Source organism: Juglans regia, chromosome 9, assembly GCF_001411555.2.
Source record: "Juglans regia cultivar Chandler chromosome 9, Walnut 2.0, whole genome shotgun sequence".
In the NCBI taxonomy this organism is placed as follows: Eukaryota; Viridiplantae; Streptophyta; class Magnoliopsida; order Fagales; family Juglandaceae; genus Juglans; species Juglans regia.
This window is the reverse complement of record NC_049909.1, coordinates 23,913,034-23,937,167: the sequence shown is the minus strand read 5'-3', so window position 1 is coordinate 23,937,167 and position 24,134 is coordinate 23,913,034. Positions and strand designations below refer to the sequence as shown.

General features: G+C 38.5%; 2 protein-coding genes and 2 pseudogenes across 2 annotated transcripts; 3 read left to right on the top strand and 1 right to left on the bottom strand.

Annotated features, from left to right (window-relative positions):
* The first annotated feature begins 56 nt into the window (after positions 1–56).
* On the top strand, positions 57–4,249 carry LOC108994741 (ER membrane protein complex subunit 8/9 homolog). The gene is made up of 5 exons (XM_018970069.2): positions 57–476; positions 1,103–1,249; positions 1,365–1,424; positions 3,613–3,779; positions 3,909–4,249. The coding sequence occupies exons 1-5, from the start codon at positions 270–272 to the stop codon at positions 3,937–3,939; spliced, it is 612 nt and encodes a 203-aa protein (XP_018825614.1). The 5' UTR covers positions 57–269; the 3' UTR covers positions 3,940–4,249.
* Positions 4,250–6,728: 2,479 nt separating this feature from the next.
* LOC108992121 lies at positions 6,729–9,469 on the top strand (annotated as a pseudogene).
* Positions 9,470–9,788: 319 nt separating this feature from the next.
* Positions 9,789–11,994, bottom strand: LOC108994673 (pentatricopeptide repeat-containing protein At4g21065-like). The gene has a single exon (XM_018969985.2). It carries the CDS (start codon positions 11,735–11,737, stop codon positions 9,857–9,859), a length of 1,881 nt encoding a protein of 626 aa, XP_018825530.1. The 5' UTR covers positions 11,738–11,994; the 3' UTR covers positions 9,789–9,856.
* A 59-nt stretch (positions 11,995–12,053) lies between these two features.
* LOC108994681 lies at positions 12,054–23,037 on the top strand (annotated as a pseudogene).
* The last annotated feature ends 1,097 nt before the right edge of the window (positions 23,038–24,134 follow it).

Here is a 24,134-nt window from a genome sequence, read left to right as displayed (position 1 = left end):
AATATTAAGTTATAGAACAATTATAAGTCTTTCCTTGTTGATCATCATTGTAAATAAAATTAAAGAAAGCAACAAAAAATAATGGAGCCGGAATATAAACGACGTCGTGGGTACTGATCTTCAGAAGATTCCTGCAAATATTCTAGGCCAGTGCGGTGCCTGTGAGCAGTGAGCACCACCAAACTTGTCTGGCTCTGCCTCCTGACCAAGTTCTCCAATCTTTCTTTCGCGTAAGCGAGTCGGCGATTGTTTCAGTAACTCACTGAGTCATGGGCGGTGACTCACGTTACGAGATCGCACAGGACGCATACGTAAAGCTTATCCTCCATGCCCTAAAGCACAAGGCCTCCGCCGTCAACGGCCTCCTCCTTGGTCGCGTTTTCCCCCAAAACGACGTCGTCGAGATCACCGACTCTGTCCCTCTCTTCCACTCCCACATAGGTCTCCTCCCTCAGCTGGAGATCTCCCTCCTCCTCGTACGATTCTCTCTCTCTCTCTCTCCCCCTCCCTTCCTCTAGCGTTTTCATGGTTTATGATCCGTTTATTTTTGGGAAAATGAAAAACTAAATAAAATATCTTTCTTTGAAAAAGGTTTTCCCAAACTCATCTGAAAGCCCATTTTTTATATTTCCATTTCGTATGTGTGGGATTAGGACAGCTCCAGGTGCAAAAGTTCACAGTATATTAGAATCTTAACTATTACTATTGAACTAAATAGATTCATATTTTCCAATTCAGTGTTTAACATACAGCCTACTGCGTCATAATGATTTAAGAGCAAACGGAGAATTAATTAATTAAACGTTAACCTGGTCGAAAATCTAGAGGACGCTAGTCGCTAGTTTAGGGATATTCAATTCTATGTAATTACGGTTCTGTATAGTTATTAAAGGCTCAAGGCTCTGTTCTTTTTGTTTTTTGTTTCTTTTTTTGGGTGGAAATAACTTTCTGTTATCCTAGTTTTCACAATGCCACAAAAAGCGGCTTTATTTCTTTGATTATAACAGGAAAGGTTTCTTTGGGAACTTTAGTTGAAAATGTGAAAAAAAATAGGGTTTTTTTGTTGTTGTTGAATTCTAGCCTGGTTGGGTTCTTTTTGTAGATAGAGGAGCATTATGCCGCAAAAGGAATAAATATTGTGGGTTATTTTCATGCCAATGAGAGGTATGATGATTACGAGCTTGGCGGTGCCGCCAAGAATATTGGTGATCACATCTACCGGTACTTTCCGCAAGCTGCTGTTCTTTTGGTATGTGATAAGAAAGATTGATATACAGATTTTAGAATTTTGCTTTTTTCCTTGTGTTTATGGCTGGGTTTTATGTATTTTTATTTCAATCCCATTTTGTTTTGATTCTTCGCAGTTGGATAATAAAAAGCTTGAAGCTTTACCAAAGAGTAGGGACTGGAGCCCAGTAATGCAGGTCGGTACTTTCCATCTTTTGCATTGGTAAAGGTGTGTGTTTGCTTTTTATAGTTTTGTAATGGCTTCTAATGTAAAACCAAGTGACTTTCAATTTATCACGCTTTAAATTGAATTAATCATCTACTTATAAAAAAAAATTGAATTAATCATCTGATCCATTGGTGTAATACCCTAGATTTAATGTGTGAGGATAGTGAATGAGATCCCACATTTAATGAGAGAGAAGTTATTGTGTTTTATAATGATTCTAAGGAGTTCCAATTATAGTATTGATTAATATAAGTTAATAAAAAAAAGTAATGATTAATATAAGTTCAGTTGTGGTATAGCCTTACTTTGGGTTGTTACAAATGGTATAAAGTCAATCTATCAGAACTATGGGACTTGAGTTGTGCCACATACAATGGAATGACTTGACGAGGACATCCTGAATTTAATGATGAAATTTAGTATGAGAGGATTGTAAATTTATTTATTTATTTATAAGTAAAATAAGCTTTAGATCGAGAGGATCGTAAATGAGATCTTATATTGCCTGGAAGGGAGAAATTCTTACGGATTATGATTGTCCCGGATTTCCAATTATAACATTGACTAGTCCTTTTAGAGTATAAATCTAGATTTAGCTTGAGCTCTCTTTGAGTCATTACAAAGGCTCACTAGGTTTTTTGAAGTATTTGTTTAAATCAAAATCATACATCATTTTTAGAGTCAGATTTATTTGATGCTCTGAAAATTTATATGTACTCCAGTCTACTATGATTTGGCTTTTCTCTGGATAGTGGATGGTTTGTAATATTCTGCCAAATTTGAAACCATTGGCAGAAATATTAAATATAGTGCATGATGTTGCAGCATTGCGATTGGAATAACATATAAAGTAATGATATGTTTCAACATTGTGAAACTGTGCAATTGATTTATGTGCATATATGAAATTTTATTGCTGTGGTGATGGGCTTTGATTGGTATATGCGGAACTTTCTGGCAATGGTGGGGTGATTTGTATATATGATGTGAACAACTTAACTATATATGGTCCTTATAAGTTACTCTGTCACTCCCTAGAAGAAGTTGTCTTGTGAATAAACTTGCTTGAAATAGCCCCACCCCAACCCACTAGTGTTGCATTGAATGTCCTATTTTCGCTTATACTTGCTGCAGCAAAACTCTGCCTGTTAACATGCTTTAGAGAAAGAGCTCATGTCCTGGCATGAATGCAGAGGTGATTGGAGGAAAAAGAAGCTGAAACTTTCCGCTTTCATGGCACCCTGTTCCAGTCACACCCCCTCCCCCTTCAAAAACAAAAAGCGCCATGTATGTTTGATCATACACATAAGTACGGTGCATGAACATTTGGAAGAGTGAAGTTATCAGATCACGTAGTGACCTCAGATTAAGATATAATGTCAAAGCTATTGCGAAAATTGGCCTGGAATCAAACTTGCCTCATTTGTAAATTTTGTTAGACCTTATTAGAGAGAAATTGATATGCCCTGGAAACAATTTGATAGAGGCTATTTGTATATGTTGAAGAGCTGCATCAGACCATCTTTAAGTGCTACATTCCTTCAAGATCCTAACTTTTGTATAGCTGCTTCAGACCATCTCTAGTGCCACTCTACATCAATTCCAACTGTCCACCTGTATTATCTCTTCTTTTTTTTTTGAGGGAGTGGGATGGGCGGGCGGGCTTGGTAGGACATTTTATTCTCCCTTGATTGTGATTAAGTTATGGTGCTGTCCAGAGCAGCATGTTGGTCTTGGAGTAACTAATTCATTCCGATCAGGTGTATATGATCTTAAGGTCATTTCCTTTCTAACTGTGTATGCTGCTGATTAGGAACTTGGACTTTAGGTAAATTGCCAGGCGATGATTTATATGAAAGGACTTATAAAAAAAGGTTTATATAATTGAGTTTTCAAAAAACACTTATAAATAAAAAAAAAAAAGTTTTAAAAAACTTGGAAATAACTTTGCTGTTATTATTGTCTGTTAGCCTTGGTGGAATTATTGTTCTTTGTTCTGCTTGATAGTGTTTTACTTTCTTGTCTTTTTCTCAAAGTGGTGCCTTCTGTTGGATTTTTTTTCTTTTTGATGAGTAGTCGTCTGTTAGATTTCCGTTGACCAAAATTTCATATGTTGTTTTTTACTTGTAATTGTATGTTACTTTTCATTAAATCAGCTCTACACGAGGGATGCATCAAAGAATTGGAAGCCCGCAGGATCTGATGGAAGCAGTCAGTTGAACATTCGGGAGCCATCAGCAAATGTAGTACTACTTGATTATATTTCAACTGAAAAATGGAAGGATGTTGTAGATTTTGATGACCACCTTGATGATATCAGCAAGTGAGAGCCGAGACCCATGTCTTCCACGTCTCTTGTACCTCCAATTTATGTTGTTATGTAGTTAACTGTTACTAATTGAAACTGTACTCGCTCGGTGATATGCCTTTTATTTGTTTATATTTTGTGCAGGGACTGGCTGAATCCCCAACTCTTCAAGTAATCTTGTCCTTGGCTCCTGCCACCAGATTGTAATGCTACTGGATGTTTATGGCTAACTCAGTTTATTATACTGGATTTGGGATGATAAGGCTAAAATGGATTAGCTGGGCCTGGTTTTGGGGACAAGGCTAAATTAATCAGAGAATTTGGTCGACCCCCACATTGCTGTGTGTGTTGCTTTAGTGAGAGTTTTTTCTTGGTTTTGTTTGCATACCAAATGGAAATGTATTCTCTCTCTCGTTTTAGATTGAAATTCGTGGAGAATCTCATTGGTTTCTAGTATCAGCCTAGTAAAGAGTATTATTGGTCCAGGTTTCTATGGTTACTCATGGGTGACTGTTACTGTTGCGGTAGATGAAAGTTTGCATTGGCGGTGGGTCATGAGTCATGACAACTCAATCACAATTTTTACATAATTATTTAGTAAAATTATATTTTTAAAATTTATTTAGACTTTTGCTTTTGATTTGATGAGTTTAATTTTAATTATTTTTTAAAAATAAAGATATTATTTTATTTATTTTAGAGTTGTGTATAGGTCGTAAATTGGAAATTTACATTTTGAATTTAAAAAAAAATAGCAAAATGAGTGTTGTAAATAAAAATATAAATAATATTGTAAGTACATATAACAATGTTCTTTTTAATTAAATAAAAAATTTCCCAGAGTATCGTTGGGGGTTTCCCTTCCTTAGAGCATCCGTTGGGTTTTTGTCCAAAAGTGTACCCAACGGATGATGCATTTCATATTTATTTTCAATTTTTTTATAGTGTTGCCGCTACATGTAGTGTGGATTGTGCACAAATGTAAATATTATTTATTTATTTTTTTTCACAAAATATTAAAAATGTAATATTTAAATTATATAAATAAAAAATAGATAAGTTGATATATGATATATTATAAAAGTCAATATATAAAATATAAAAAATGAATTTTGGTGATGTATTTTAAACGATAGGATGAAGAATTTATTGAGAATGCTCTACGAGTAGTGTTATACACTATTTTTCCATCTTATTTTTATTTCGCTATATAAGATATAACACATTTATCATCACCTGATGATAAAGAATCATCTAATAAAGAATCATTCAATAGTGATAAGTTATATCTTATATAATGATATGCTAGTGTGATGTATAAAATTCACATGTTCACACCATTTAGGTACATGTGATTTTTTTTTTTTTTGCCTTTATATTTAAACACATTTCTTATTCTCACTCTTTCTCGTCCCCTCTCTTCCCCCCTTTTGATTTGAAAAAGTATTGGCATCGGCTACTGTTTGGGATCATCCAAAACACACCATAGTAAAATGACTAAAAACACTCCACAACAAAACCCACTTCCCTCTTATTTTAAATTTCATTTTTATTTCCTTCCCCCACCACCCGTGTCGCCCAAGGCCTTCCGCCCCTTGCCCATCCTTGGGCATCGACTGTTGAGATGGCGGTAGTCAGTAGTTCGATGGTGCAGGTTTGGCCGTGAGGGAGAAGGCATGTGAGGGAGAGAGAAATGGTCTGTGTGGGCGGTCGGTATGGGCTGTGGAAGGAGGGTATGGCTGAGGAGTGGACGTCTGGCGTGCTCGTGGGCGGCAATGCATGGCTGTAGGTGGCGGAATGTGAGCCGCAACGTGGGTGCGTTAGGTTGGGCTATAGGCGTGAGTGCAGAGGAGCTACGGGCCTTGGGCTGGGGGTGGAGGACGAGCTCCGTGGTGGTGGTCGGTGGCTAGGATGGGAGGCCGAATCGGCGACGGAGGCGACAGATCTGGGCTGCGACGGGGACACAGATGAGAAAATAGAAACGGGAAGGAGAGGGGGAAACATGTGAGAAGAGAAAAACGGGTTTTAAGGAAAAAAAAATGACACGTAACATGTTCTACACATCAGTCGTGAACAATGGATGATCTGTAGCATAGCTTTTTTTATTTTCACACGTCCTTGTTCTTCTTCTTCTTTCCCCTGTTTCATTCGCTTGCTCCCATTTCTCTCCTTTTTCACGTCACCGTCATTGATCTCCTTCTCATTCATGTTCTGGCGAGAACAGAAGCTAGGGTGGGCAGTGAATACGAAGGATTTCAGCTCCTCTAAGTTCACCATTCTAGCGAGCAAGACCTAAAGAGGGTTTCATTGGTATTTCCCTTCCATTTCCTCCTTCAATGTTCCTTCTCAGTTCGGGTTTTTGTATTTCATACTCAATATTTACTCTATTCTGATTTTTTTATGATTATTCCTCTTTGTTTGATGATTAAGGTAATTACTAGCATGCATTGTTTTCTTCAGCAAACTGTTCCTTTTTTTTTTCTTTTTTCTTTTCTCTTCTTTCTTGTTTGTATTGGTTAGGTTGTTATTAATGATGGATGGGTAAGTTGATGAGGTTTGACTTGGACTAGGAAGAAGATCTTCATATTAGGCCTAATTGGTAGTTAGTTTTTTTTTTTTTTTTTTTGGGATTGTTCTTTTCTTTCTTGGTTCTTCCTTCTCAGTTCTTCAGTGATAGATTTCTCAATTACAAACCGATGAATCTATGAAGATAATTTCAGATTTAGGGATTGGGTTTCAAATGAGTCTATGAAGACGAGTCTTCTTTCTTGGACAAAGGCGAGAACATAAGGGTTGCTTCTGTAGGTTTTTGCATGGTTTGATTTTCACCATTTCTATTTTTTTTTTCACGGCATCGGGTATGCGAAGTGTGTTAAATTTTGGAGTTACTGTGTAACACGACTCGATCGTGTCTGTCTCTCATATTCAACAAATATTCAAAAAAGAAAATATTGAAACAAATTAAACTTGAAAGTAATGTTATGCAGGGCATTGCATGAGAAGGAAAAGAGACCCAAGGGAGGAAATACAAGGCCACAATTCTTCTTCATAGTATTTATTTCGAGCTTCGCTTACTACCTTGTGGTGCCGATCTATATTTTTCCTTCAATTTCAGCTCCTTCCTTTGTACGTTGGACTTGGAAGGACTCTGTTACCACCCAACAGATTGGTGGAGGCCTCTATGGCTTCTTGAGCAACTCTTTAGCCACCCTCGGCTTTGCCATCGTCAATACTTTGGTGGGTTTGTCTTGATTGTCTATGTTCTTAACTCGATCGCTTATTGGAGTAACATATACGACGCTTTGAAGTTTCCAATATTTTCCTCCCACACTTTTGACCATACCGGTCAACCTTACAACTTATCTAGAGTTATGAATCCGAGACTTTCAATATTGATTTTGGAGTACGCTACAATAGTTACAACAAGTTTTATCTGAGTGTCTTCTTTGCCCTCACTTAACGGGTTGAGCTTTGCAATACAAGCAACTAGTATTTTACATGTCGCCCTGATCTTCCATGGAAGGTAGGTTTCTAACATTAATTACTAGTTCCTCCATCGTTCTTTTGAGATGACAACCTTTTTCATGAACTTTGTCTCTCTCTATGTTTTGGTTAAAGAAAATTTGAGCAAAACAAATTGGAAACTATCGAAAATAACTATAGTTGCAGCAAAAGATGATCTCTCGGATGTTCCAGGCCCTGCCTTAACCTGTCCCTAGACAGCCAGCCCTCACCAGGCTGCTGGCATTGCTAAATGCTCTGCCACTAAGCCAGCTCTCCCGAATACAACAGATGCGGCAGTGGCTAAAGAAGTCGGACGAATAAAGTTGTTGGGCAACTGTATGCACGAGGGTACATTATTAGTATTCTAGGAATTAGCAACATTGATAGAAAGAGGAAGAAAATGAGGTAGGAATAAGCTTATACAAGGCTTATGAAGAAGAACTATGAAGCAGTGCCTCAATTGTGGTTTCATGCCATCTTAATTGCAATGGTGGCTCTTGCCTTGTACGCTTGTGAAGGTTTTGACAAACAACTCCAACTTCCGTGGTGGGGACTTTTACTTGTTTGTGGTATTGCGATGGTTTTTACCGTTGGGCTATTGGAATCATTCAAGCCACAACAAACTAGGTAGGATCCATAACATTATGGTTTTCACTATTCTCTGCATTTTTGTACTTAAACTTTGTTAACATCAATTGCAACAACTAGGGTTTAATGTGATTATAGAGATGGTTATTGGGAATATTTATGCCGGGAAGCCCCTCGCTAATGTGACCTTCAAGACTTATGGCTATAATAGCATGGCGCAAGCACTAAGCTTTCTTAATGACTTCAAATTAGGTCACTATATAAAGATCCCTCCAAAATCCATGTTCACTGTACAGGTGGGTACCTTAAGCATAAGTTTGTCATTTTCTTTTCATATATGATTGATGTGGCTTTCTTAATCTATATTCTCAGTTAGTTGGAACCTTTGTTGCTTCAAGCGTCTACTTCGGCACAGCATGGTGGGGTGGCTTTTGACAACAATCGAGAACATCTGTGATGTATCGTTGTTGCCAAATGGGAAGTCCATGGACATGCCTTGGGGATGATGTTTTCTACAATGCTTCCTGTTAACATCGTGTTTCGCACACATTTAGGCCAGGCTCCGACAACTCATGTATTCAGAAATGGGCATGTGAAAAATACTAGAGAAGACAACTAGGAGAGGGCGGCCTTGGGGCCGGGGAGTCTCCGATGCCAAAGTTAGTAAATTCTCTTGGAAGTTTGCAAATAAGTAAATGAGTTTAAAGATCTGAGAGCTTTCTCGTACCTGAGGCTTGCTATTTATACCATGAGTTTAGGGAGGTGCAAATCCTGTTTATCTCTACGGAGTTCGTGCCCCTCCTACTATTCCTGCTGTCATAGTATTTTAATGCGGCGTGGTTCTGCGACGGCACCATAAATGTAGGATGTAGCTCGGTAGTGATACCTTTAATGCAGCGTGGTTTCCAGGCCTTGCTTTCATCCCTTGTGATTCTGATGATGGATTAAGGGTCTTCCGCATTTCTCGTTACGTTCTATGCAAATTTCTAAGTTTAGAACGCAACCGAGCGATGTTAGGCTGACCTGTCCTATCAGTTACTTGATTCATTTATCTGGTTGACACCTTGCTCCCAATATGGTCCTGGTGACCCTTGGGTCGGGTATTGGGCTAAGGCCCAATGGGTTTTGTGAAGTGGGAAAAATCCCCTTACACTTCCATTACATGGGGAGTCATTGGCCGGCTCCGAATGTTTGGAAAGGAAGGTGTCTACCCTGGAATGAACTGGTTCTTCCTCATCGGGTTCCTAGCACCTTTTCCCGACTGGCTGCTTTCACGCAAGTTCCCCAACTGAAAGTGGTTACGCCTCATACACATGCCTATTCTCCTTATTGGTACAGCGGGAATGCCACCAGCTAGAGCAGTGAACTACTGAGCTTGGGGAGCTGTTGGAATTTTCTTTAACTTCTATGTTTACAGAAAGTTCAAAGGATGGTGGGCTAGACACAACTACATCTTATCTGCTGGTTTAGATGCTGGAGTTGCCTTTATGGGAGTCATACTTTTCTTCGCCCTTCAATCCAAGGATATTATTGGACCAACCTGGTGGGGTCTAGACGGTCCGGACCATTGTCCATTGGCTTCGTGCCCAGAAGCACCTGGGATTTTCCATTGACATGCTTGATTAAATCACCATGGCCAATTTAAGGTCTTGCGCACATGTTACATTCCAGGTCCTCCAATGCTGATAGACGAAGATGAAGCAACGCTACACCATTGTTGATGAAGGTCTAAGATGAAGCAGCACTAGAGTTCATTATATTTCAAATATGTTACTTCATATAGGGTTAGGCATTGTAAAGATGCAAGTAGTTATTATTACTATGGTTATTATTGTTGTTATTATTACCATTTTGAAGTTCTCAGTTGACGGATAGGAATGCAAGTTTGCCTACAGATGAAATGGCCTGGCATATGACAGAACAAATCTTTGATGTGAAATTCAATTGAATGCTTTTCAAAATGATGAAAATTGCAAAATAGCAATCTACATGGAGAAACACTACCAGTAATCCCTGCATGTACAAGAACCGTTTTTAAAACAATGGAACCGATTTCTGTCTCGCACAACTATTTCTCGATCAACAATCTCTGAGATAAGTTTGAAAGCAGCATGACAGTCCTCACAAACACGAAGATTTTTCAGTATCCTAATCGGCATTCTGGATGGTGTTTTCATCAACCCAAAAGCCAGTGCTAATTTCTCGCTATGCCGATAAAGAAATTTCTCCTTCTCATTCTCGTCTATCTCCAGCAGTACAACTGAAGTCTTTGGTACATATCCTTTCAGCTTTATTTTTTGAAGTAGTTTGCCCCACATCTGGAATATCTCCTCAGCTTGAGGATGGGATTCGTCCCCAGCAACAAACTCATGAAGCACTCCATCTACCGTGATTGAACTCCACCCAGGGGTTTTCTTCACTCCATGCTCTCTCATCAACTTTCTCACTTTTGCCGCGTCCTCCCAGCGTTGTGATTCCGCATAAATGTTTGATAAAACCACATAGTATCCATCATTAAGTGGATCCAGTTCAGAAAGGTGTCGGATTGCTTCTTCAGCCATTTCAATGTTTTTGTGGACTCTGCATCCACCAAGCAAAGCTCCCCACACAACCCCATTGGATTTTATAGGCATTTTCATGATAAACTCGTAGGCCTCTTGAAGAAGGCCTGCCCGACTAAATAGATCAACCATACAACCATAATGCTCAATACTGGGAATTATCCCGTAATCTCTAGTCATGCTGGCAAAAAATTCGCGCCCCTTGTCTATCATTCCCATGTGGCTACAAGCATGCAATAGTCCAATGAAGGTCACATCATTCGGCTTCATGCCTATCTGAATCATCTTACAAAAGAGTCTCAAAGCTTCCCCAGCTTGCCCATGCATTGCAAGCCCTGCAATCATTGCCGACCATGACACAATTGTCCGTTCTTCCATCTCATCAAATAATTTACGAGCATCCTCCAAGCATCCACATTTGACATACATATCGATCAAAGTGTTAGAAATATGAATATTCTTCCCAAACCCACTTCTGTTTGAGTAATCATGAACCCTTCTGCCCAAATCCAAGGCACCCAAATCAGCACAAGCTGCAAGAATAGCCACCACTGTCACCTCATTTGGCTTCAGACCTTCCTCTTCCATCTTCATAAATAAGTGAATAGCCTCCTTGGGCTTCCCGCAGTGGACATAGCCAGCAATCATAGACGTCCATGACCTTACACTTCTCACGGGCATCCGCGAAAAGAAATCAAAAGCCCCCTCAATATCTCCCCTCTTCCCCAATTGATTTATCAATATATTCCACGTCACGACATCTCGTTGTAACATTTTCTCAGACATTAGCAGAGCATCGTCTAGTGCTCCGCACAGAGCATATAAGTGAACAATCATGTTTTGCAAAAATAGATTGGACAACCCAAGCTTCTCCATATAACCATGAACAATTCTGCCATTTAAAATATCCGATAACTGGGAGCACGCCTTAAGAACAAAAGAACAAGTGAAAGTGTCGGGAAAAACATCGAACTGACGCAATTGATAGAAAAGCAAGATTGCATCACTCGGAGAATCGCTTTCAGCGAAGGTTTTCAAGCACGAGTTCCAGAATGCGATGTCGGGCTTTCCGAGGCGGTTGAGGATTCGTTGGGCGTAAGCGAAACTAGGGGTGAGAGCGCAAACGGAGCAGAGCCGAGAGAGAGGGAGAATTGAGAGGGAAGTGTTGGTTTTGACGAGGTGGGCATGGACCTGTTTGAGTTCGAAAGGGGTGTTGAAGTTGTGGAGAAGATCAGGTGTGACGCTCCGTGGAGAGCGTGAGTGAGGGTTTGTAGGGTGAGGAAGAACGTGGACTCCTCCCAAGTATGCGGAGGAAAGCATCACCGTTACCAAGACGAGAAGGGCTATAGGGAAGGCCGCTCAAGTGCCGTACACCGGCTAAAGTGTATTTAAAAACCGATTAAATAAAAAAAAAAACAGAACTTTCTCGTAGTCAGCAGTTTTCCTGCGGCGTACGGCTGCTGGAGAAAGAAGATGGGAGAGAAAGGGGACTGTAACCCGTGGTGAGCAGTAAAGGAGAGGTGAAAGGTTGTGTTTTAAAATGGGGGTAAGATAAATATTTCACAATGCTGATTTGGACGGGTGTGCGGGGTTTGCGATTAACGGGGCTGTTATAGAATTTTTGTTCTCATAAACCCTAAAAACCCTATCCGAGAAAACATTCGATTCGACGACTTCCTCAGCTGAAATGGCCGGCAATAAGAGCATTGGTAATAGACTAGTTAAATGTAAATGCAAGTCTAAATTTTAGCTAGATATAAGAAAAATTCTTCACATTGGACTAGCCAATGGTCCAAATCTTAAGACTTGATAAATAGTAAATCTCAAGTCCTCTCTAAATATAGCTAGTTACTATTCACAATGGAAAATAATATTTAATTATTTAATCACTTTCCTTTCTCTTTGAATGGTAAAACATGCATGGCATGCATATTATTTCTATTGATTGATAGAGTAGACACATTATTTCTACAAAGCATGAAGATCTAAAAAATATATAAATTGTATTTATAAAAAAAAATAAAAAAATATATATATATAATATTATATTATTATTTTAACTTTATAATGGCTAGTCCAATATGGACTAATCTAGTCAAAAATTAATATTATAATTAAAATTTAAGATTCTAGTCAAATTTTAAACTTGACAATGACTAAACCATTGCCAATGCTCTAAGATAAAGGGTGCTAAGAGCATTAGTAGTGGGCTAGCTAAAATCAAATTTTAGCCAAAGAATAACTAAAGTGTAAAATAAAGTGTAGTAATTGGCTAGCTAAATGTACAGTAATTTTAACTTTAGATGAATAGGCTGGCTAAATTTATTGAGTCAAATAAGGCTAGTCAAATATTACTTTTGACTAAAATATTCATTCCCGCTGCTTATCTCTCCCACGCAGTAGAAGAAAAAGAAAAAAGAATTTCAGACAACTCTCTTCCAAAAACGTAGTTTCAAGAAAACCCAAGATTGCAAAAAAAAAAAAAGGCTTGACTCTGTAGCAAGACGTCTTCAACCCAACCCAATCTTCAACCCAGGTAAGCAAGGAAAAAGTTGTTTTTGAAAAAATAATCTGTTGCCTTTAATCTTCAACCCAATCTTCAACGTTTCTAAACTTTATTTCAATTTTTTTATTTCAGTATTCATCGAAGATTTTTTTTTTCCATAGCCAAGATGCAGTACCGCATTTTTTACTCACCCGTAGCCAAGTGTAAAATATAGCCGTTGAAAAAATATAATCGTTGAAAAAATTTAAATTATAATTAGAATTAAAATAAATAAAAAATTTAAAATTAATATTTTAATAGAATACTGAAAGATTTGTTGAACCTGTTATTTGATATTGTTAAAAAGTAACTAGCTAAATTTGTAAAAGTAGATTTCTTAATTAAATTTTGACTAAAGTTTATTGAGCCCGCTACCAGTGCTCTAAACCACAAAAGCCTCCTCCCATAAAGAAGCAAAAGAGTGACTTTTTTACTGCTAGACTTGCAAAGAAAGATGACTTTTCCGACCATTCTGACAGCATGGATGAAGTAGAGCAACACGAGGAGTTTGACGGAGAAGAGCAACATTTTGGCTCTGGTTCAGAAATTTCTTCTGATGGGGATGATCCTCTATCCGATGATTTCCTCCAAGGAAGTGATGATGATGAAGAAGGTATTACGTTACGCAATTGTTAATGTTCGTGATTTATTTATATCTTTTTGGTTACATGATATTCAGATTTGTTTTATTATATTTGTTCAGAGAAAGGATTGGGCTCAGACTCGGGTTCAGATTCGGATGAATCTGATATTGATGCTGAAATGGACAGGGCCGAAAAAGAAGCAGTGGAGGAATTGCATCTCAACATTAAAGAGGAATCTGATGAGTTTAGATTGCCAACCAAGGAGGTTGATTATTGTTGTCGCGTTACATGTTGTATTTTAATTGCTTGACTTTCGAATTTTATTAAATTTTCTTTTTGATTGGCTTGTATCGTCATGCTTATTTCTCTTCTACTTCTGAAATAACTTAGGAGCTTCAAGAAGAGGCACATCGGCCCCCCGACCTTCCAAATCTCCAAAGGCGGATAAAAGAGAGTGAGCAATATTTCTATTATTTGTTTTATGCGTTTACTATTTTCACGATTCATCTGCGTCCGTTTTCTTCAAAGTTGACTTCAACATTTATCTTCAGTTGTTCGAGTGCTTTCAAATTTTAAGGCCTTGAGGCAAGAGGGAACGACAAGGAAGGATTACATTGGGCAGCTTAAGAAGGATTTAAGCTCATACTATGGCTACAATGACTTCCTGATTGGGGCTTTAGTGGAGGTGGGTGGTCATCTGTCTCGCTCTCTCTTTGGTTCCCTTTATTAATTATATCTATGCTTCCTAGTGTTTCCGGGACTCTTTTACAACAATTTGTTGTTTTTGTTGTAGATGTTCCCCGTTGTTGAACTTCTGGAAATTATTGAAGCCTTCGAGAACCCTCGACCGATATGTTTGTGAACTAACACTTTAAAGGTGACGTAACAGTTTGTATGTAGATGGGTCTGATCTGTGACTTATATGAACTGAAGTTATTCTCAAAAGAGCTTGATCTGTGACTTGTTTTGCAATTTTCTACTCGATATCTTATATCGTTTAAAATATTGATTTTAATGTACTTAGACACGGAGGCGGGATTTGGCAGATGTTCTGATAAACAGAGGTGTAAACCTAGATCCCTTGAGCAAGTGGTCAAAAGTAAGGAGTGCTTTATCTGTTTATTTTTTCATTCTTTGTTGATCTTGTTTTATACACAACAGTATAAGACATACTAATGCTTTCCATTGCAGGTTGGACTGGTTGTATATGATTCACAAGTGCCCATTGGTGCAACTCCTGAATATATGGCTGGTTTCTACATGGTAGGCAGTTTCTTTAGTTAACAATCTGCCATGACTCCTGATTTTATTTTGCATATTCCATGTGGTTTACCTAGGGCTCTCATTCTGTTTGTTACAGCTTCAGAGTGCAAGCTCTTTTTTGCCTGTTATGGCCCTTGCTCCTCAAGAAAAGGAACGAATCATTGATATGGCGTAAGTAGTACTTACAGATGAAAGTACTCTCTCTCACTTACTCACACACACACACACACAAATGCAAATGTCAATCAATACATTTGGTACCCAAAAAAATATAAATTTCTGAAACATTCATGATTGATGTTTTCTTCTCGGTAGCTATTTTTGCTTATTGTGGTGCCAGCTTGGTTGTATATGTAAGCATTATATTTATTATAATATAAAAATACGAATTTACAGAATATTTATACAACTCTTGCTACAAGTACAATTATCATATTTTCTATTTTTACAACAATTTCTATCCTGTTGCAGGGCTGCACCTGGTGGCAAAATGACCTATATTGCTGCGCTTATGAAAAATAGTGGTATGTGGTAATATCTAAATGAATGTTCTCATTGCAGTTGTTCCCCCCTTTACATATTACAATCATCTGTATACTCAGGATTAAAAGGTCGACTCCATGAATGGAAAGCCACTCAACAAGTTGTAACTGAATTTTCTTCATCCTGCTTCCATTTATCTAATTAATGAAGCAACCAATCTTGTTAAACAGATTTCTGTTTGCATTCTTTTATGTGCTACTTGCCTTCTACGATGGAGAAACATAGTATGAGCTTTAATCTTGTTCATGCCTTAACTTATATTGTATATTTGAGGTGGAATTTTCATTATTTATATATTAGTTTCATGTTTCACCGTTAAAAAGAAACTTATCAAAAGTGTTGTATACTGAAAGAAAAAATTTTGTGTAATAAGTTTTGAAAACTAATATAAATGTTACTTATCAACATGCTTGCTATAGAGAAGTTATTACTCAGTGTAGATATTATATGAATGAGTGTATAATGTACTGTATCTCCTTGGAAGAAAATGTGCATGATGCTTTGTTGTTAAGATGTACACATGCTGCCTGGTCAATAATCTCTTTTCTCATCTGAGTATCATATAGAAGTTCCATAGTTCTATTCCCTTAATTTTCTGGTGTTCTGATGCAATTTTCACCAGGAATTATTTTCGCAAATGAGATGAAGGCCCCAAGGCTTAAGCCACTCACTGCTAATCTGCATCGCATGGGAGTGACAAACACCGTAGTTTGTAACTATGACGGGAAGGAGGTTTGCTTTTTGTTTCCAGTAATTCGTGTACAATCTACTGAAAGTCTTATTTGAAGGACTCTTATTTTGTTCATATTGTGAATTGGTTCTTTGTTGAATAGAAAAATGTTCTGAAAGACTTAAACTCAACTCATGTATAACATTTTTCCTTTGTTTTCTCATTCTTCCATTTCAGCTCCCCAAGGTTTTGGGTGTCAACACAGCTGATAGAGTATTGCTGGATGCCCCTTGCAGTGGGACTGGGGTAAGCAACAGGGCTGTCATGGCTGATGTTGAGTTATTTACTCCGTGTCTTTTCCTTATTTTATTGAGTATTTAAATATATTGAGTGATTTCTACTTTTTTGCAGGTTATTTCTAAAGACGAGTCTGTTAAAAAACTCAAAAAGCTCTGAAGAAATACAGAAATGTGCCCATTTGCAGAAGGTATATTGTACTTTTTGTCCTCAATAAAATCCTTGTTTTACTAATAAAAAAAATATTGTACTTTTTGTGTTAGAAGGGAGTAGAAACACGAAGTAACTATGGTATCATGGTATCACTCTTAGTACAAATATTTTCAGATACTGGAAAGAACTGCAATTTAATGCTAAAATCTAAAGTTGGAATCACTAGTCAGTGCTCCAGTTTACATAATATCTTGAAACTGAAATGCCCCAAAAATTCTAGTCATGCAACGTTTTTATCTTCCCAAAGAAAGGGTGGAATTACTCTATACTCTTTCTTCCTTACATTGATCATTTAAGATGTTAGCATGTAAAACTCTTTTCAAGCTGTTTTATTTTTTCTGTAGCAACTCATTCTTGCCGCAATTGACATGGTGGATGCCAATTTGAAATCTGGGGGATACGTTGTTTACTCTACCTGCTCCATAATGGTTGCTGAGGTTTGTTTATAACGATGGTTTGAAATTCCACTTATTCTTCCCCTGCCCCCTTCTTTCGTTTCTTTCCCATCTTAAAGTTGCATCTTGCAGAATGAAGCAGTTGTTGTGATGAGGACATCTTTTTATTACTATTATTTTGGTTCTTTTACTTATGTTTTCTTTATTTTAATGGACTTGGGCTTGGGCTTTAGCCCATAACCTTTTTTAGGTTTACTTGGTTTTTGTTATTTTCCTATTTAAATACTTGTAAGGAAATACTGAAGGGCAGTTGTTGAAGATTTAAGAATTGTGTGCTTGTGCAGCCGCCTCCTTCCAATCCCCATTTCTATTGCTTTCGGCTTCTTCTCTTCTCCTTCTGGTTCTTCTTCTCTTCTCTTTCTGATTCTTTCGTCTCTATTTGCTATTATTCGACGCCTATTTCTATTCTCATTCCTACCCTACATCATATTGGTATCAAGAGCCGGTTGTATTGTTTTCTCAAACAATACCGAGCCATTCGCTTCATCTCCTTCCTCCGAAAACCAACGCCATTCATTTTATCTCCTTCCTCCGAAAAACCAGCGCCGAAAACCCACCCACCTGAGTTCCCTTCGATCCAAGCCAAAGCAAAGCCCGTCGAAGACCTTGCCGAGAACTGGGTTCTCTTCAGTGATTCGACCCTCCCCGTTACCTCCGTCTCACCCTCGGCCTCTCCCGAAATACCCAGTACCGAGATACACAGAGACAACAGATACCAAAAAAAAAAAAAAAGAGAAAACAGCACAGACCTTCCCGAAATCACTAGATTGGAGGCAGACGACGCCGGAAACGCAGCATCTCAGCTCCGATTCTTCTCCCTCTACCAGACGTCGAACTCTCCTTTCGGGTTCTCCTCTCGCGCGACTTCTGCGTGGTTTCAGCCTATACTTCCGCGTGATTCTCAGCGATAGTGCACACCGCGTGGTTTCAGCTTATATTTCCGCGTGATTCTCATTGATAGTGCACAGTTATCAGAAAGAGGGAAGTTTACTATCTCCTTCTTTGGTTTACACTATGGGTTTATTTTAAAATTGTATCAATTGTTTTCTCTGTGCTGTGCTACCAGTAGTAAATTTTCCAGACCCACTTGATTGGATCTTTTGTTAATTTAGTTTCCGTGGTTACTTTTATTCCCATACTTGCTGCAGCCCAATTTAGTCAACTCTTGGATTTTATATTCCCATTCTCTCATCTTCATAAGACCAAACTTTTGTTCTTCGTCTCTTCATTATCTATTCAAAAAAAAAAAAAAAAAATCCTATGTGATTGGATTTTCTTGATTAGTATTTGGTCTTTGCTTTGTCATTTTAAATATCAGCATTAGTTGCTTGCCGTATTTGGATTTACGTAATCCCAAAAAAAAAAAAAAAAGACATTATTATTTGGCTCAGTTGATATTTTTCATTGCTTGCATTTATTGTTCATTGATCTCTCCATTGCACTTCATTTAGCGAGTGTTGCATTGCATGCAGTTGCGTAGTGGTCGTCTTGTCACCTCTAGTTCCAGTACCTTTACCATGGATCCTTCCCAATTTGATGCCCTCACTCGACAATTAGCTCAACTAGCCAATAACCAGCAACATGTTCAAACTCAATTAGCGGCTGTCCAAACTGAGATGGCTGCTACTCGTGAGGAGAACAGGGACCTAGCTGCTAGGTTGAACAATTTTGAGGAACTCCCGCATTCGTCTGACAACTCTGAAGTGTCCCAAAATAGACGCTATCGTCGTCGACGAGGTGATCGACAACATGTTAGACATGATCGTGGGGGTAGGGACTATGATCGTGAGCGAGGACGAGACTATTACCGTCAGGGTACTCAGTCTCCTACTCGTCATGAAGAGCGCTTATTTAGAAACATCAAGTTAGATGCCCCTACTTTTGATGGTTGTTTAGATCCTCGAGTTTTTACTCAATGGATTAAGGATATGGATCGTTTCTTTACTTGGTATGGGGTTCCTGAGGATCGGCGAGTTGAATTCGCTAGCTTGAAATTAATTGGCACTGCCCAACTCTTTTGGGAAAGTGTAGAGGATCTTCTTGAGAGGCGTCATGCGCTTCCTGTTGGGAGTTGGGAAGAAATGAAACGCCGCCTTCAAGAGAAGTACTTACCCCAATCTTATAGGGGTAATTTATTGGACCAATGGAATGCCCTCACACAGGGCAATCGGCCAGTGACTGAGTACGTTACTCAATTCGATGAGTTACGAATGAGATGTCATGTAGTTGAGGATGAGGCCATGACTTTGAGTAGGTTTAGACAAGGCTTAAAAGATGATCTTAGGCGCGAGCTTGTCCTTCGGGGTGTCACTACACTTGACCATGCTTACTCTTTAGTTCGAGACTATGAGTCGGTTATGAGGACTCCGTATGGAAGGCGTGGTGACAACCGCCCTTCCATCACCCCAGCGCCCACCCTTTCCTCTAAGTCTCTCTTAGGACCTCCACCATCTAATGTTTTCCCCTCATGGGAAAATAAGGGTAAAAGTCCTGAAACTCCAAGGACTTCCTCCCGCTTGCAGTGCTTCAAATGTAAGGGTTTTGGCCACATTTCTTCCAATTGTCCTAGTCGAACCCTAGTCATTGAGGAACATGAGGGTACAGTTGATGAATCGTTAGAAGATCAAGTCTATGAGCCTAAGCTTGAGGAGTTTGGTGATTTAGGTGATGATGAAGATGCCTTCTTAGGTTGCATTCGGACCCTCCCTGTGGGTCTAGGTTCTATGCCCTTTGTTCCCGACACACTCCGGTTAAGTGTTGTTCGTTGTACCCTTACCCAGCCCAAAGATACTGATGATTGGCGTCGTCATGCCATTTTCCATACTTATATCAAAATCAATGATAAGGGTTGTAAAATCATTGTGGATAGTGGTAGTTGCATTAATGCGGTTTCTGTGGCTACTGTGTCACGTCTTAGGTTGAAGCCAGTTCTTCACTCTCAGCCGTATAGTGTCTCTTGGGTCGATACTTCTTCCATAGCTATAAGAGAGCGTTGCTTGGTGCCCATCCAGTTCCTAGAGTATAAGGATCATATATGGTGTGACGTCATTCCTATGGATGTCGGTCATATCATTCTTGGTCGACCTTGGTTGTTTGACTTGGATGTAACCATCCATGGTCGATCCAATTCATGTTCCTTTGTGTTTAATGGGAAGAAGATTCACCTTAATCCGTTACCTCCAAAACCTGTTGGTTCACAGCAAACAAAAAAAATTGTGGAACGAAAAGGACTAAATATCATTAGCCCTACGGAGTGTGAGCATACACATGTGGGTAACTATGTTGTGTTTGTTGTGGTTGTTATGGAGGTCCAGGACAATCTTCGGGATTGGGCTTTGATCCTCCCTACCACTCACTTTGCATGTAACATTTCTGTGAATCGGTCTTTAGGCATGGGTCCCTTTGAAGTCGTTCATGGTTATAACACTAGGAAGCTTTTAGATCCTATTCTCATGTCCCTACATGCTAGTGTGTCTGCATCAGTTAAGGCATTTGTACAACATTTTCTTGATTCGCATATTGAGATCAATAAACAACATGAAGCCAGTAATGCATCATATAAACTTCGAGTTGATTTGCGTATTGAGGATTATGTTGTGATCCGAATTAGATTGAAACGGCGTCCACCTGGATCCGTTCCAAAATTGCAAGCACGTAGTGCTGGTCCTTTTAAAATTTTAAAGCATGTTGATACAAATGCCCATGTTATTGATCTTCCATCACATTTTGGTTGCCACTCTACTTTCAATGCTGAGGACTTAATTGCTTACAAGGGCCATTTCAATTCCTCCAATGATCTTTTTCTACCTCCATTTGTGAACCTTGACCTTGACTTTGACCTTGATCCTTTCGTTATTCCTACTCCAATACCATCTATCACAGCACACAAAGATAAAATTGATGCTATTTTAGATGAACAGATGGTATTGACCAATGATGGAGAGGTTCAGCGTTTCCTTGTTCGCCGGGTAGATCCCAGAGAGACACTTCAGCAGCTTGATTCAAATTTATTGGAGCTCTATCAGAGTCAGCCAGATCTTCCCCTGCCCGGATCACCGTCCACCCGTTCCAAGAGCGTTGATGGGGATACCAGATTCAGGCCTCCTCTCATTCGTGTTTATGGACGTTGGAAGAAGCTTGCTCAACCACTTAGCTTATGGTTGGATGATTGATTGCAGCCTTATTGTGTTTTGTTCACTCGACGGAGTCGAGTTTTCTCCACCCCGGGAGAGTTGATGAGGACATCTTTTTATTACTATTATTTTGGTTATTTTACTTATGTTTTCTTTATTTTAATGGACTTGGGCTTGGGCTTTAGCCCATAACCTTTTTTAGGTTTACTTGGTTTTTGTTATTTTCCTATTTAAATACTTGTAAGGAAATACTGAAGGGCAGTTGTTGAAGATTTAAGAATTGTGTGCTTGTGCAGCCGCCTCCTTCCAATCCCCATTTCTATTGCTTTCGGCTTCTTCTCTTCTCCTTCTGGTTCTTCTTCTCTTCTCTTTCTGATTCTTTCGTCTCTATTTGCTATTATTCGACGCCTATTTCTATTCTCATTCCTACCCTACATCATGTTGACTATGCACTCAGGAAGAGGAATGTTAAATTAGTGTCTTGTGGGCTTGACTTTGGGCGTCCAGGGTAAGGATATTTCCACTCTTTGTGGATCACATCTGCTGGCAAACTTAATGGATTTCCAAGTTTATTACGGTTTTCTGTCTACCAGGTTTATCCACTTTAGGGAACAACGCTTTCACCCATCCTTGGAAAACACAAGGCATTTCTATCCTCACGTAACCACGTTCAAAATATGGACGGATTTTTTGTGGCGAAAGTAGGTATTGATCTATGATATGATTTTTTAATTAGATAGCCAACATTTTTCTTTCATGGCTAAGCTTGTGAGTGTATGTGTGCGTGCACCCATGTGTGCCTGTGCTTTTTGGTTACCTGCACTTCCCCCGGGGGTGGAGGAGAGCCACACCTTAGATTAAAGATTAAACAATTCAAATGCATCTGCCCATTTCATGTGCGCTTAAATTTTTCATACCCAGCAGTGGAGGTGTATTTTTTGTACCAAGCATCCTTCAGGTGCTTCTGAGAATACTCAAACCTTTTAGTTTCTCAATGGCAACTTCTACCAGAATGAGTTTTCTTGAAAAGTTGTCCAAATTTATTAGTTTATGGTACATCTGGATTTTTTATGCAGTGCGATGCTGTTTAAGTCATATAGGTAATTTTAACTTATTATTGGTTACAAAAATATCCTGTAGTTGAAAAAAATAAGCAACTCAAAGCCAGTTGCAGAACTGGTGGAGCAAGGTTCAAGGACAAATGAGAGCAGCAGTAGAAAGAATACCGACGAATTGATGGTTGGCACTATGAAAGAAATTGAGGTTTTGGAAAATGGTATTGTTGAAAATTATAAAGAAGAATCACGGGCAACTGCAAACCAGGGGAAGAAAAGGAAGTTCCCATCAAGAGAGGAGAAGGGGAGAAAAAGGAAATTTCCATCAAGAGAGGAGATATCAAGAGCAAGGTAAAAGCTGTCTCAATAATTGATGAACCTCTTTGTGTCTATTTAAAGAATTGCATCTATAGATCCCATTGGAACATGGAAACTTAATATCTTTCAAATGGTTGGCAGGGAAGAGAAGAGAAGAGAAGAGAAGAGAGGAGCGTTGAGGAGGAAAAAGAGGAGGCTGCACCGCTGAGGAGTGGAAGTAGAGTCACCAGCGGCAACTCATGAATCACGATGGATAAAATTCCAAATGGTTAAAAGTTGTGGTACGCAAGGAGCGTTCACGAGAGAAGCTATAGCTAATGTTTGCTTTTTGCAACGCTGCGATCACAACAGAATCGAGGAATTGATCACCAAAAAGTTTTGGTTTCTCGAATATTGTTGTCGGACAATTATGCATCCTTATTAGTCTTAAGACACCTATGCTACTGTTACTCAAAATATTGGAAAAAGACATTGAAATGATCGGGTGGGTTTATAGTGGTTGATGGAAAAGATTCCACAATTGTCTGTCTTTAAAATAAAATCATTTTATTTATTTATTTTTATATATATAATATTTGGTGATTGCTGGGTGACCCATGTGAGCATGTGATGTGGGTGAACCTGGCCATTTGGAATATAGGAATCCTGTTGTTTCTCTGGCACAAAACAAAATATTTAAACATGTTTAAAAAATATTTAAAATAATAAGTTAAAAGAAAAAAAAAATTATAATTTGTACTAAGAGACACCAAATAGACCATATGCAAGGCACTCATTATATAGGACAGATACAGGCAGCCATAAATATATGTGTGTATCGTTGACCGATTTAATAAAAAAAATTATTTTTTAATTTTCACATTTTCTTTAAATAAAAATCCAAACCAAAATGGTTCAAATCGAGAAAGTAGATATTTTAATATTTTTCACACAAATAAAAGCTCACTAAACAAGCATTATTTAATATTAAATTAAATCAATGGTGAGAGCCCAAGTTCCAAAAAATGAAATGGAAAAAAAGTACTAAGTAATGGAGATTAGAGATGGGTATCATCAGGTCTTATGACAAATTGTTGCCTAAGATTTGCGTGCTATTTTATTATTATTAATGTGTGAAGATGTTGTCGCCACTAGTTTTTCAATATACTTGATTGATTTGCCACTTCTTAAGTGAGAAATGGTAGCAGATATCACCTTGCAATATCTCACAACTTGTGTGTCTGTTGAATGGTAGGAATGGCTATAATTTAATTACACCTCATCATCTTTATGCTGTTGGAATTAATGTTGAATATTGCGGTGAACATGTGAATGAATGGAGATATTGCACACATTTCTCCATTGTTTCCTTGTGGATGCTGATTTCATCCCAAAGCTGTACCAAAAATGCTTGTGGAGAATCCAGTCGAGACCAGCCAATTCAGGATCCCTGACCTCTCTCTGATTCCTTGGCCTCATCTCATTTCATGTTCAATTTACCATTCTTTTTTGTTTGGGCCAAGCTGCTTGAAATCAATTATCAGATGCAATTAACTTTGGATTAAATACACTTAAAAATGTGATTTAGGTATGATGGTATTGATATTAGCACCATGTGATATTTGGGATTAGAATGTTTCATCTGCTGCTAAGATTAGCCTT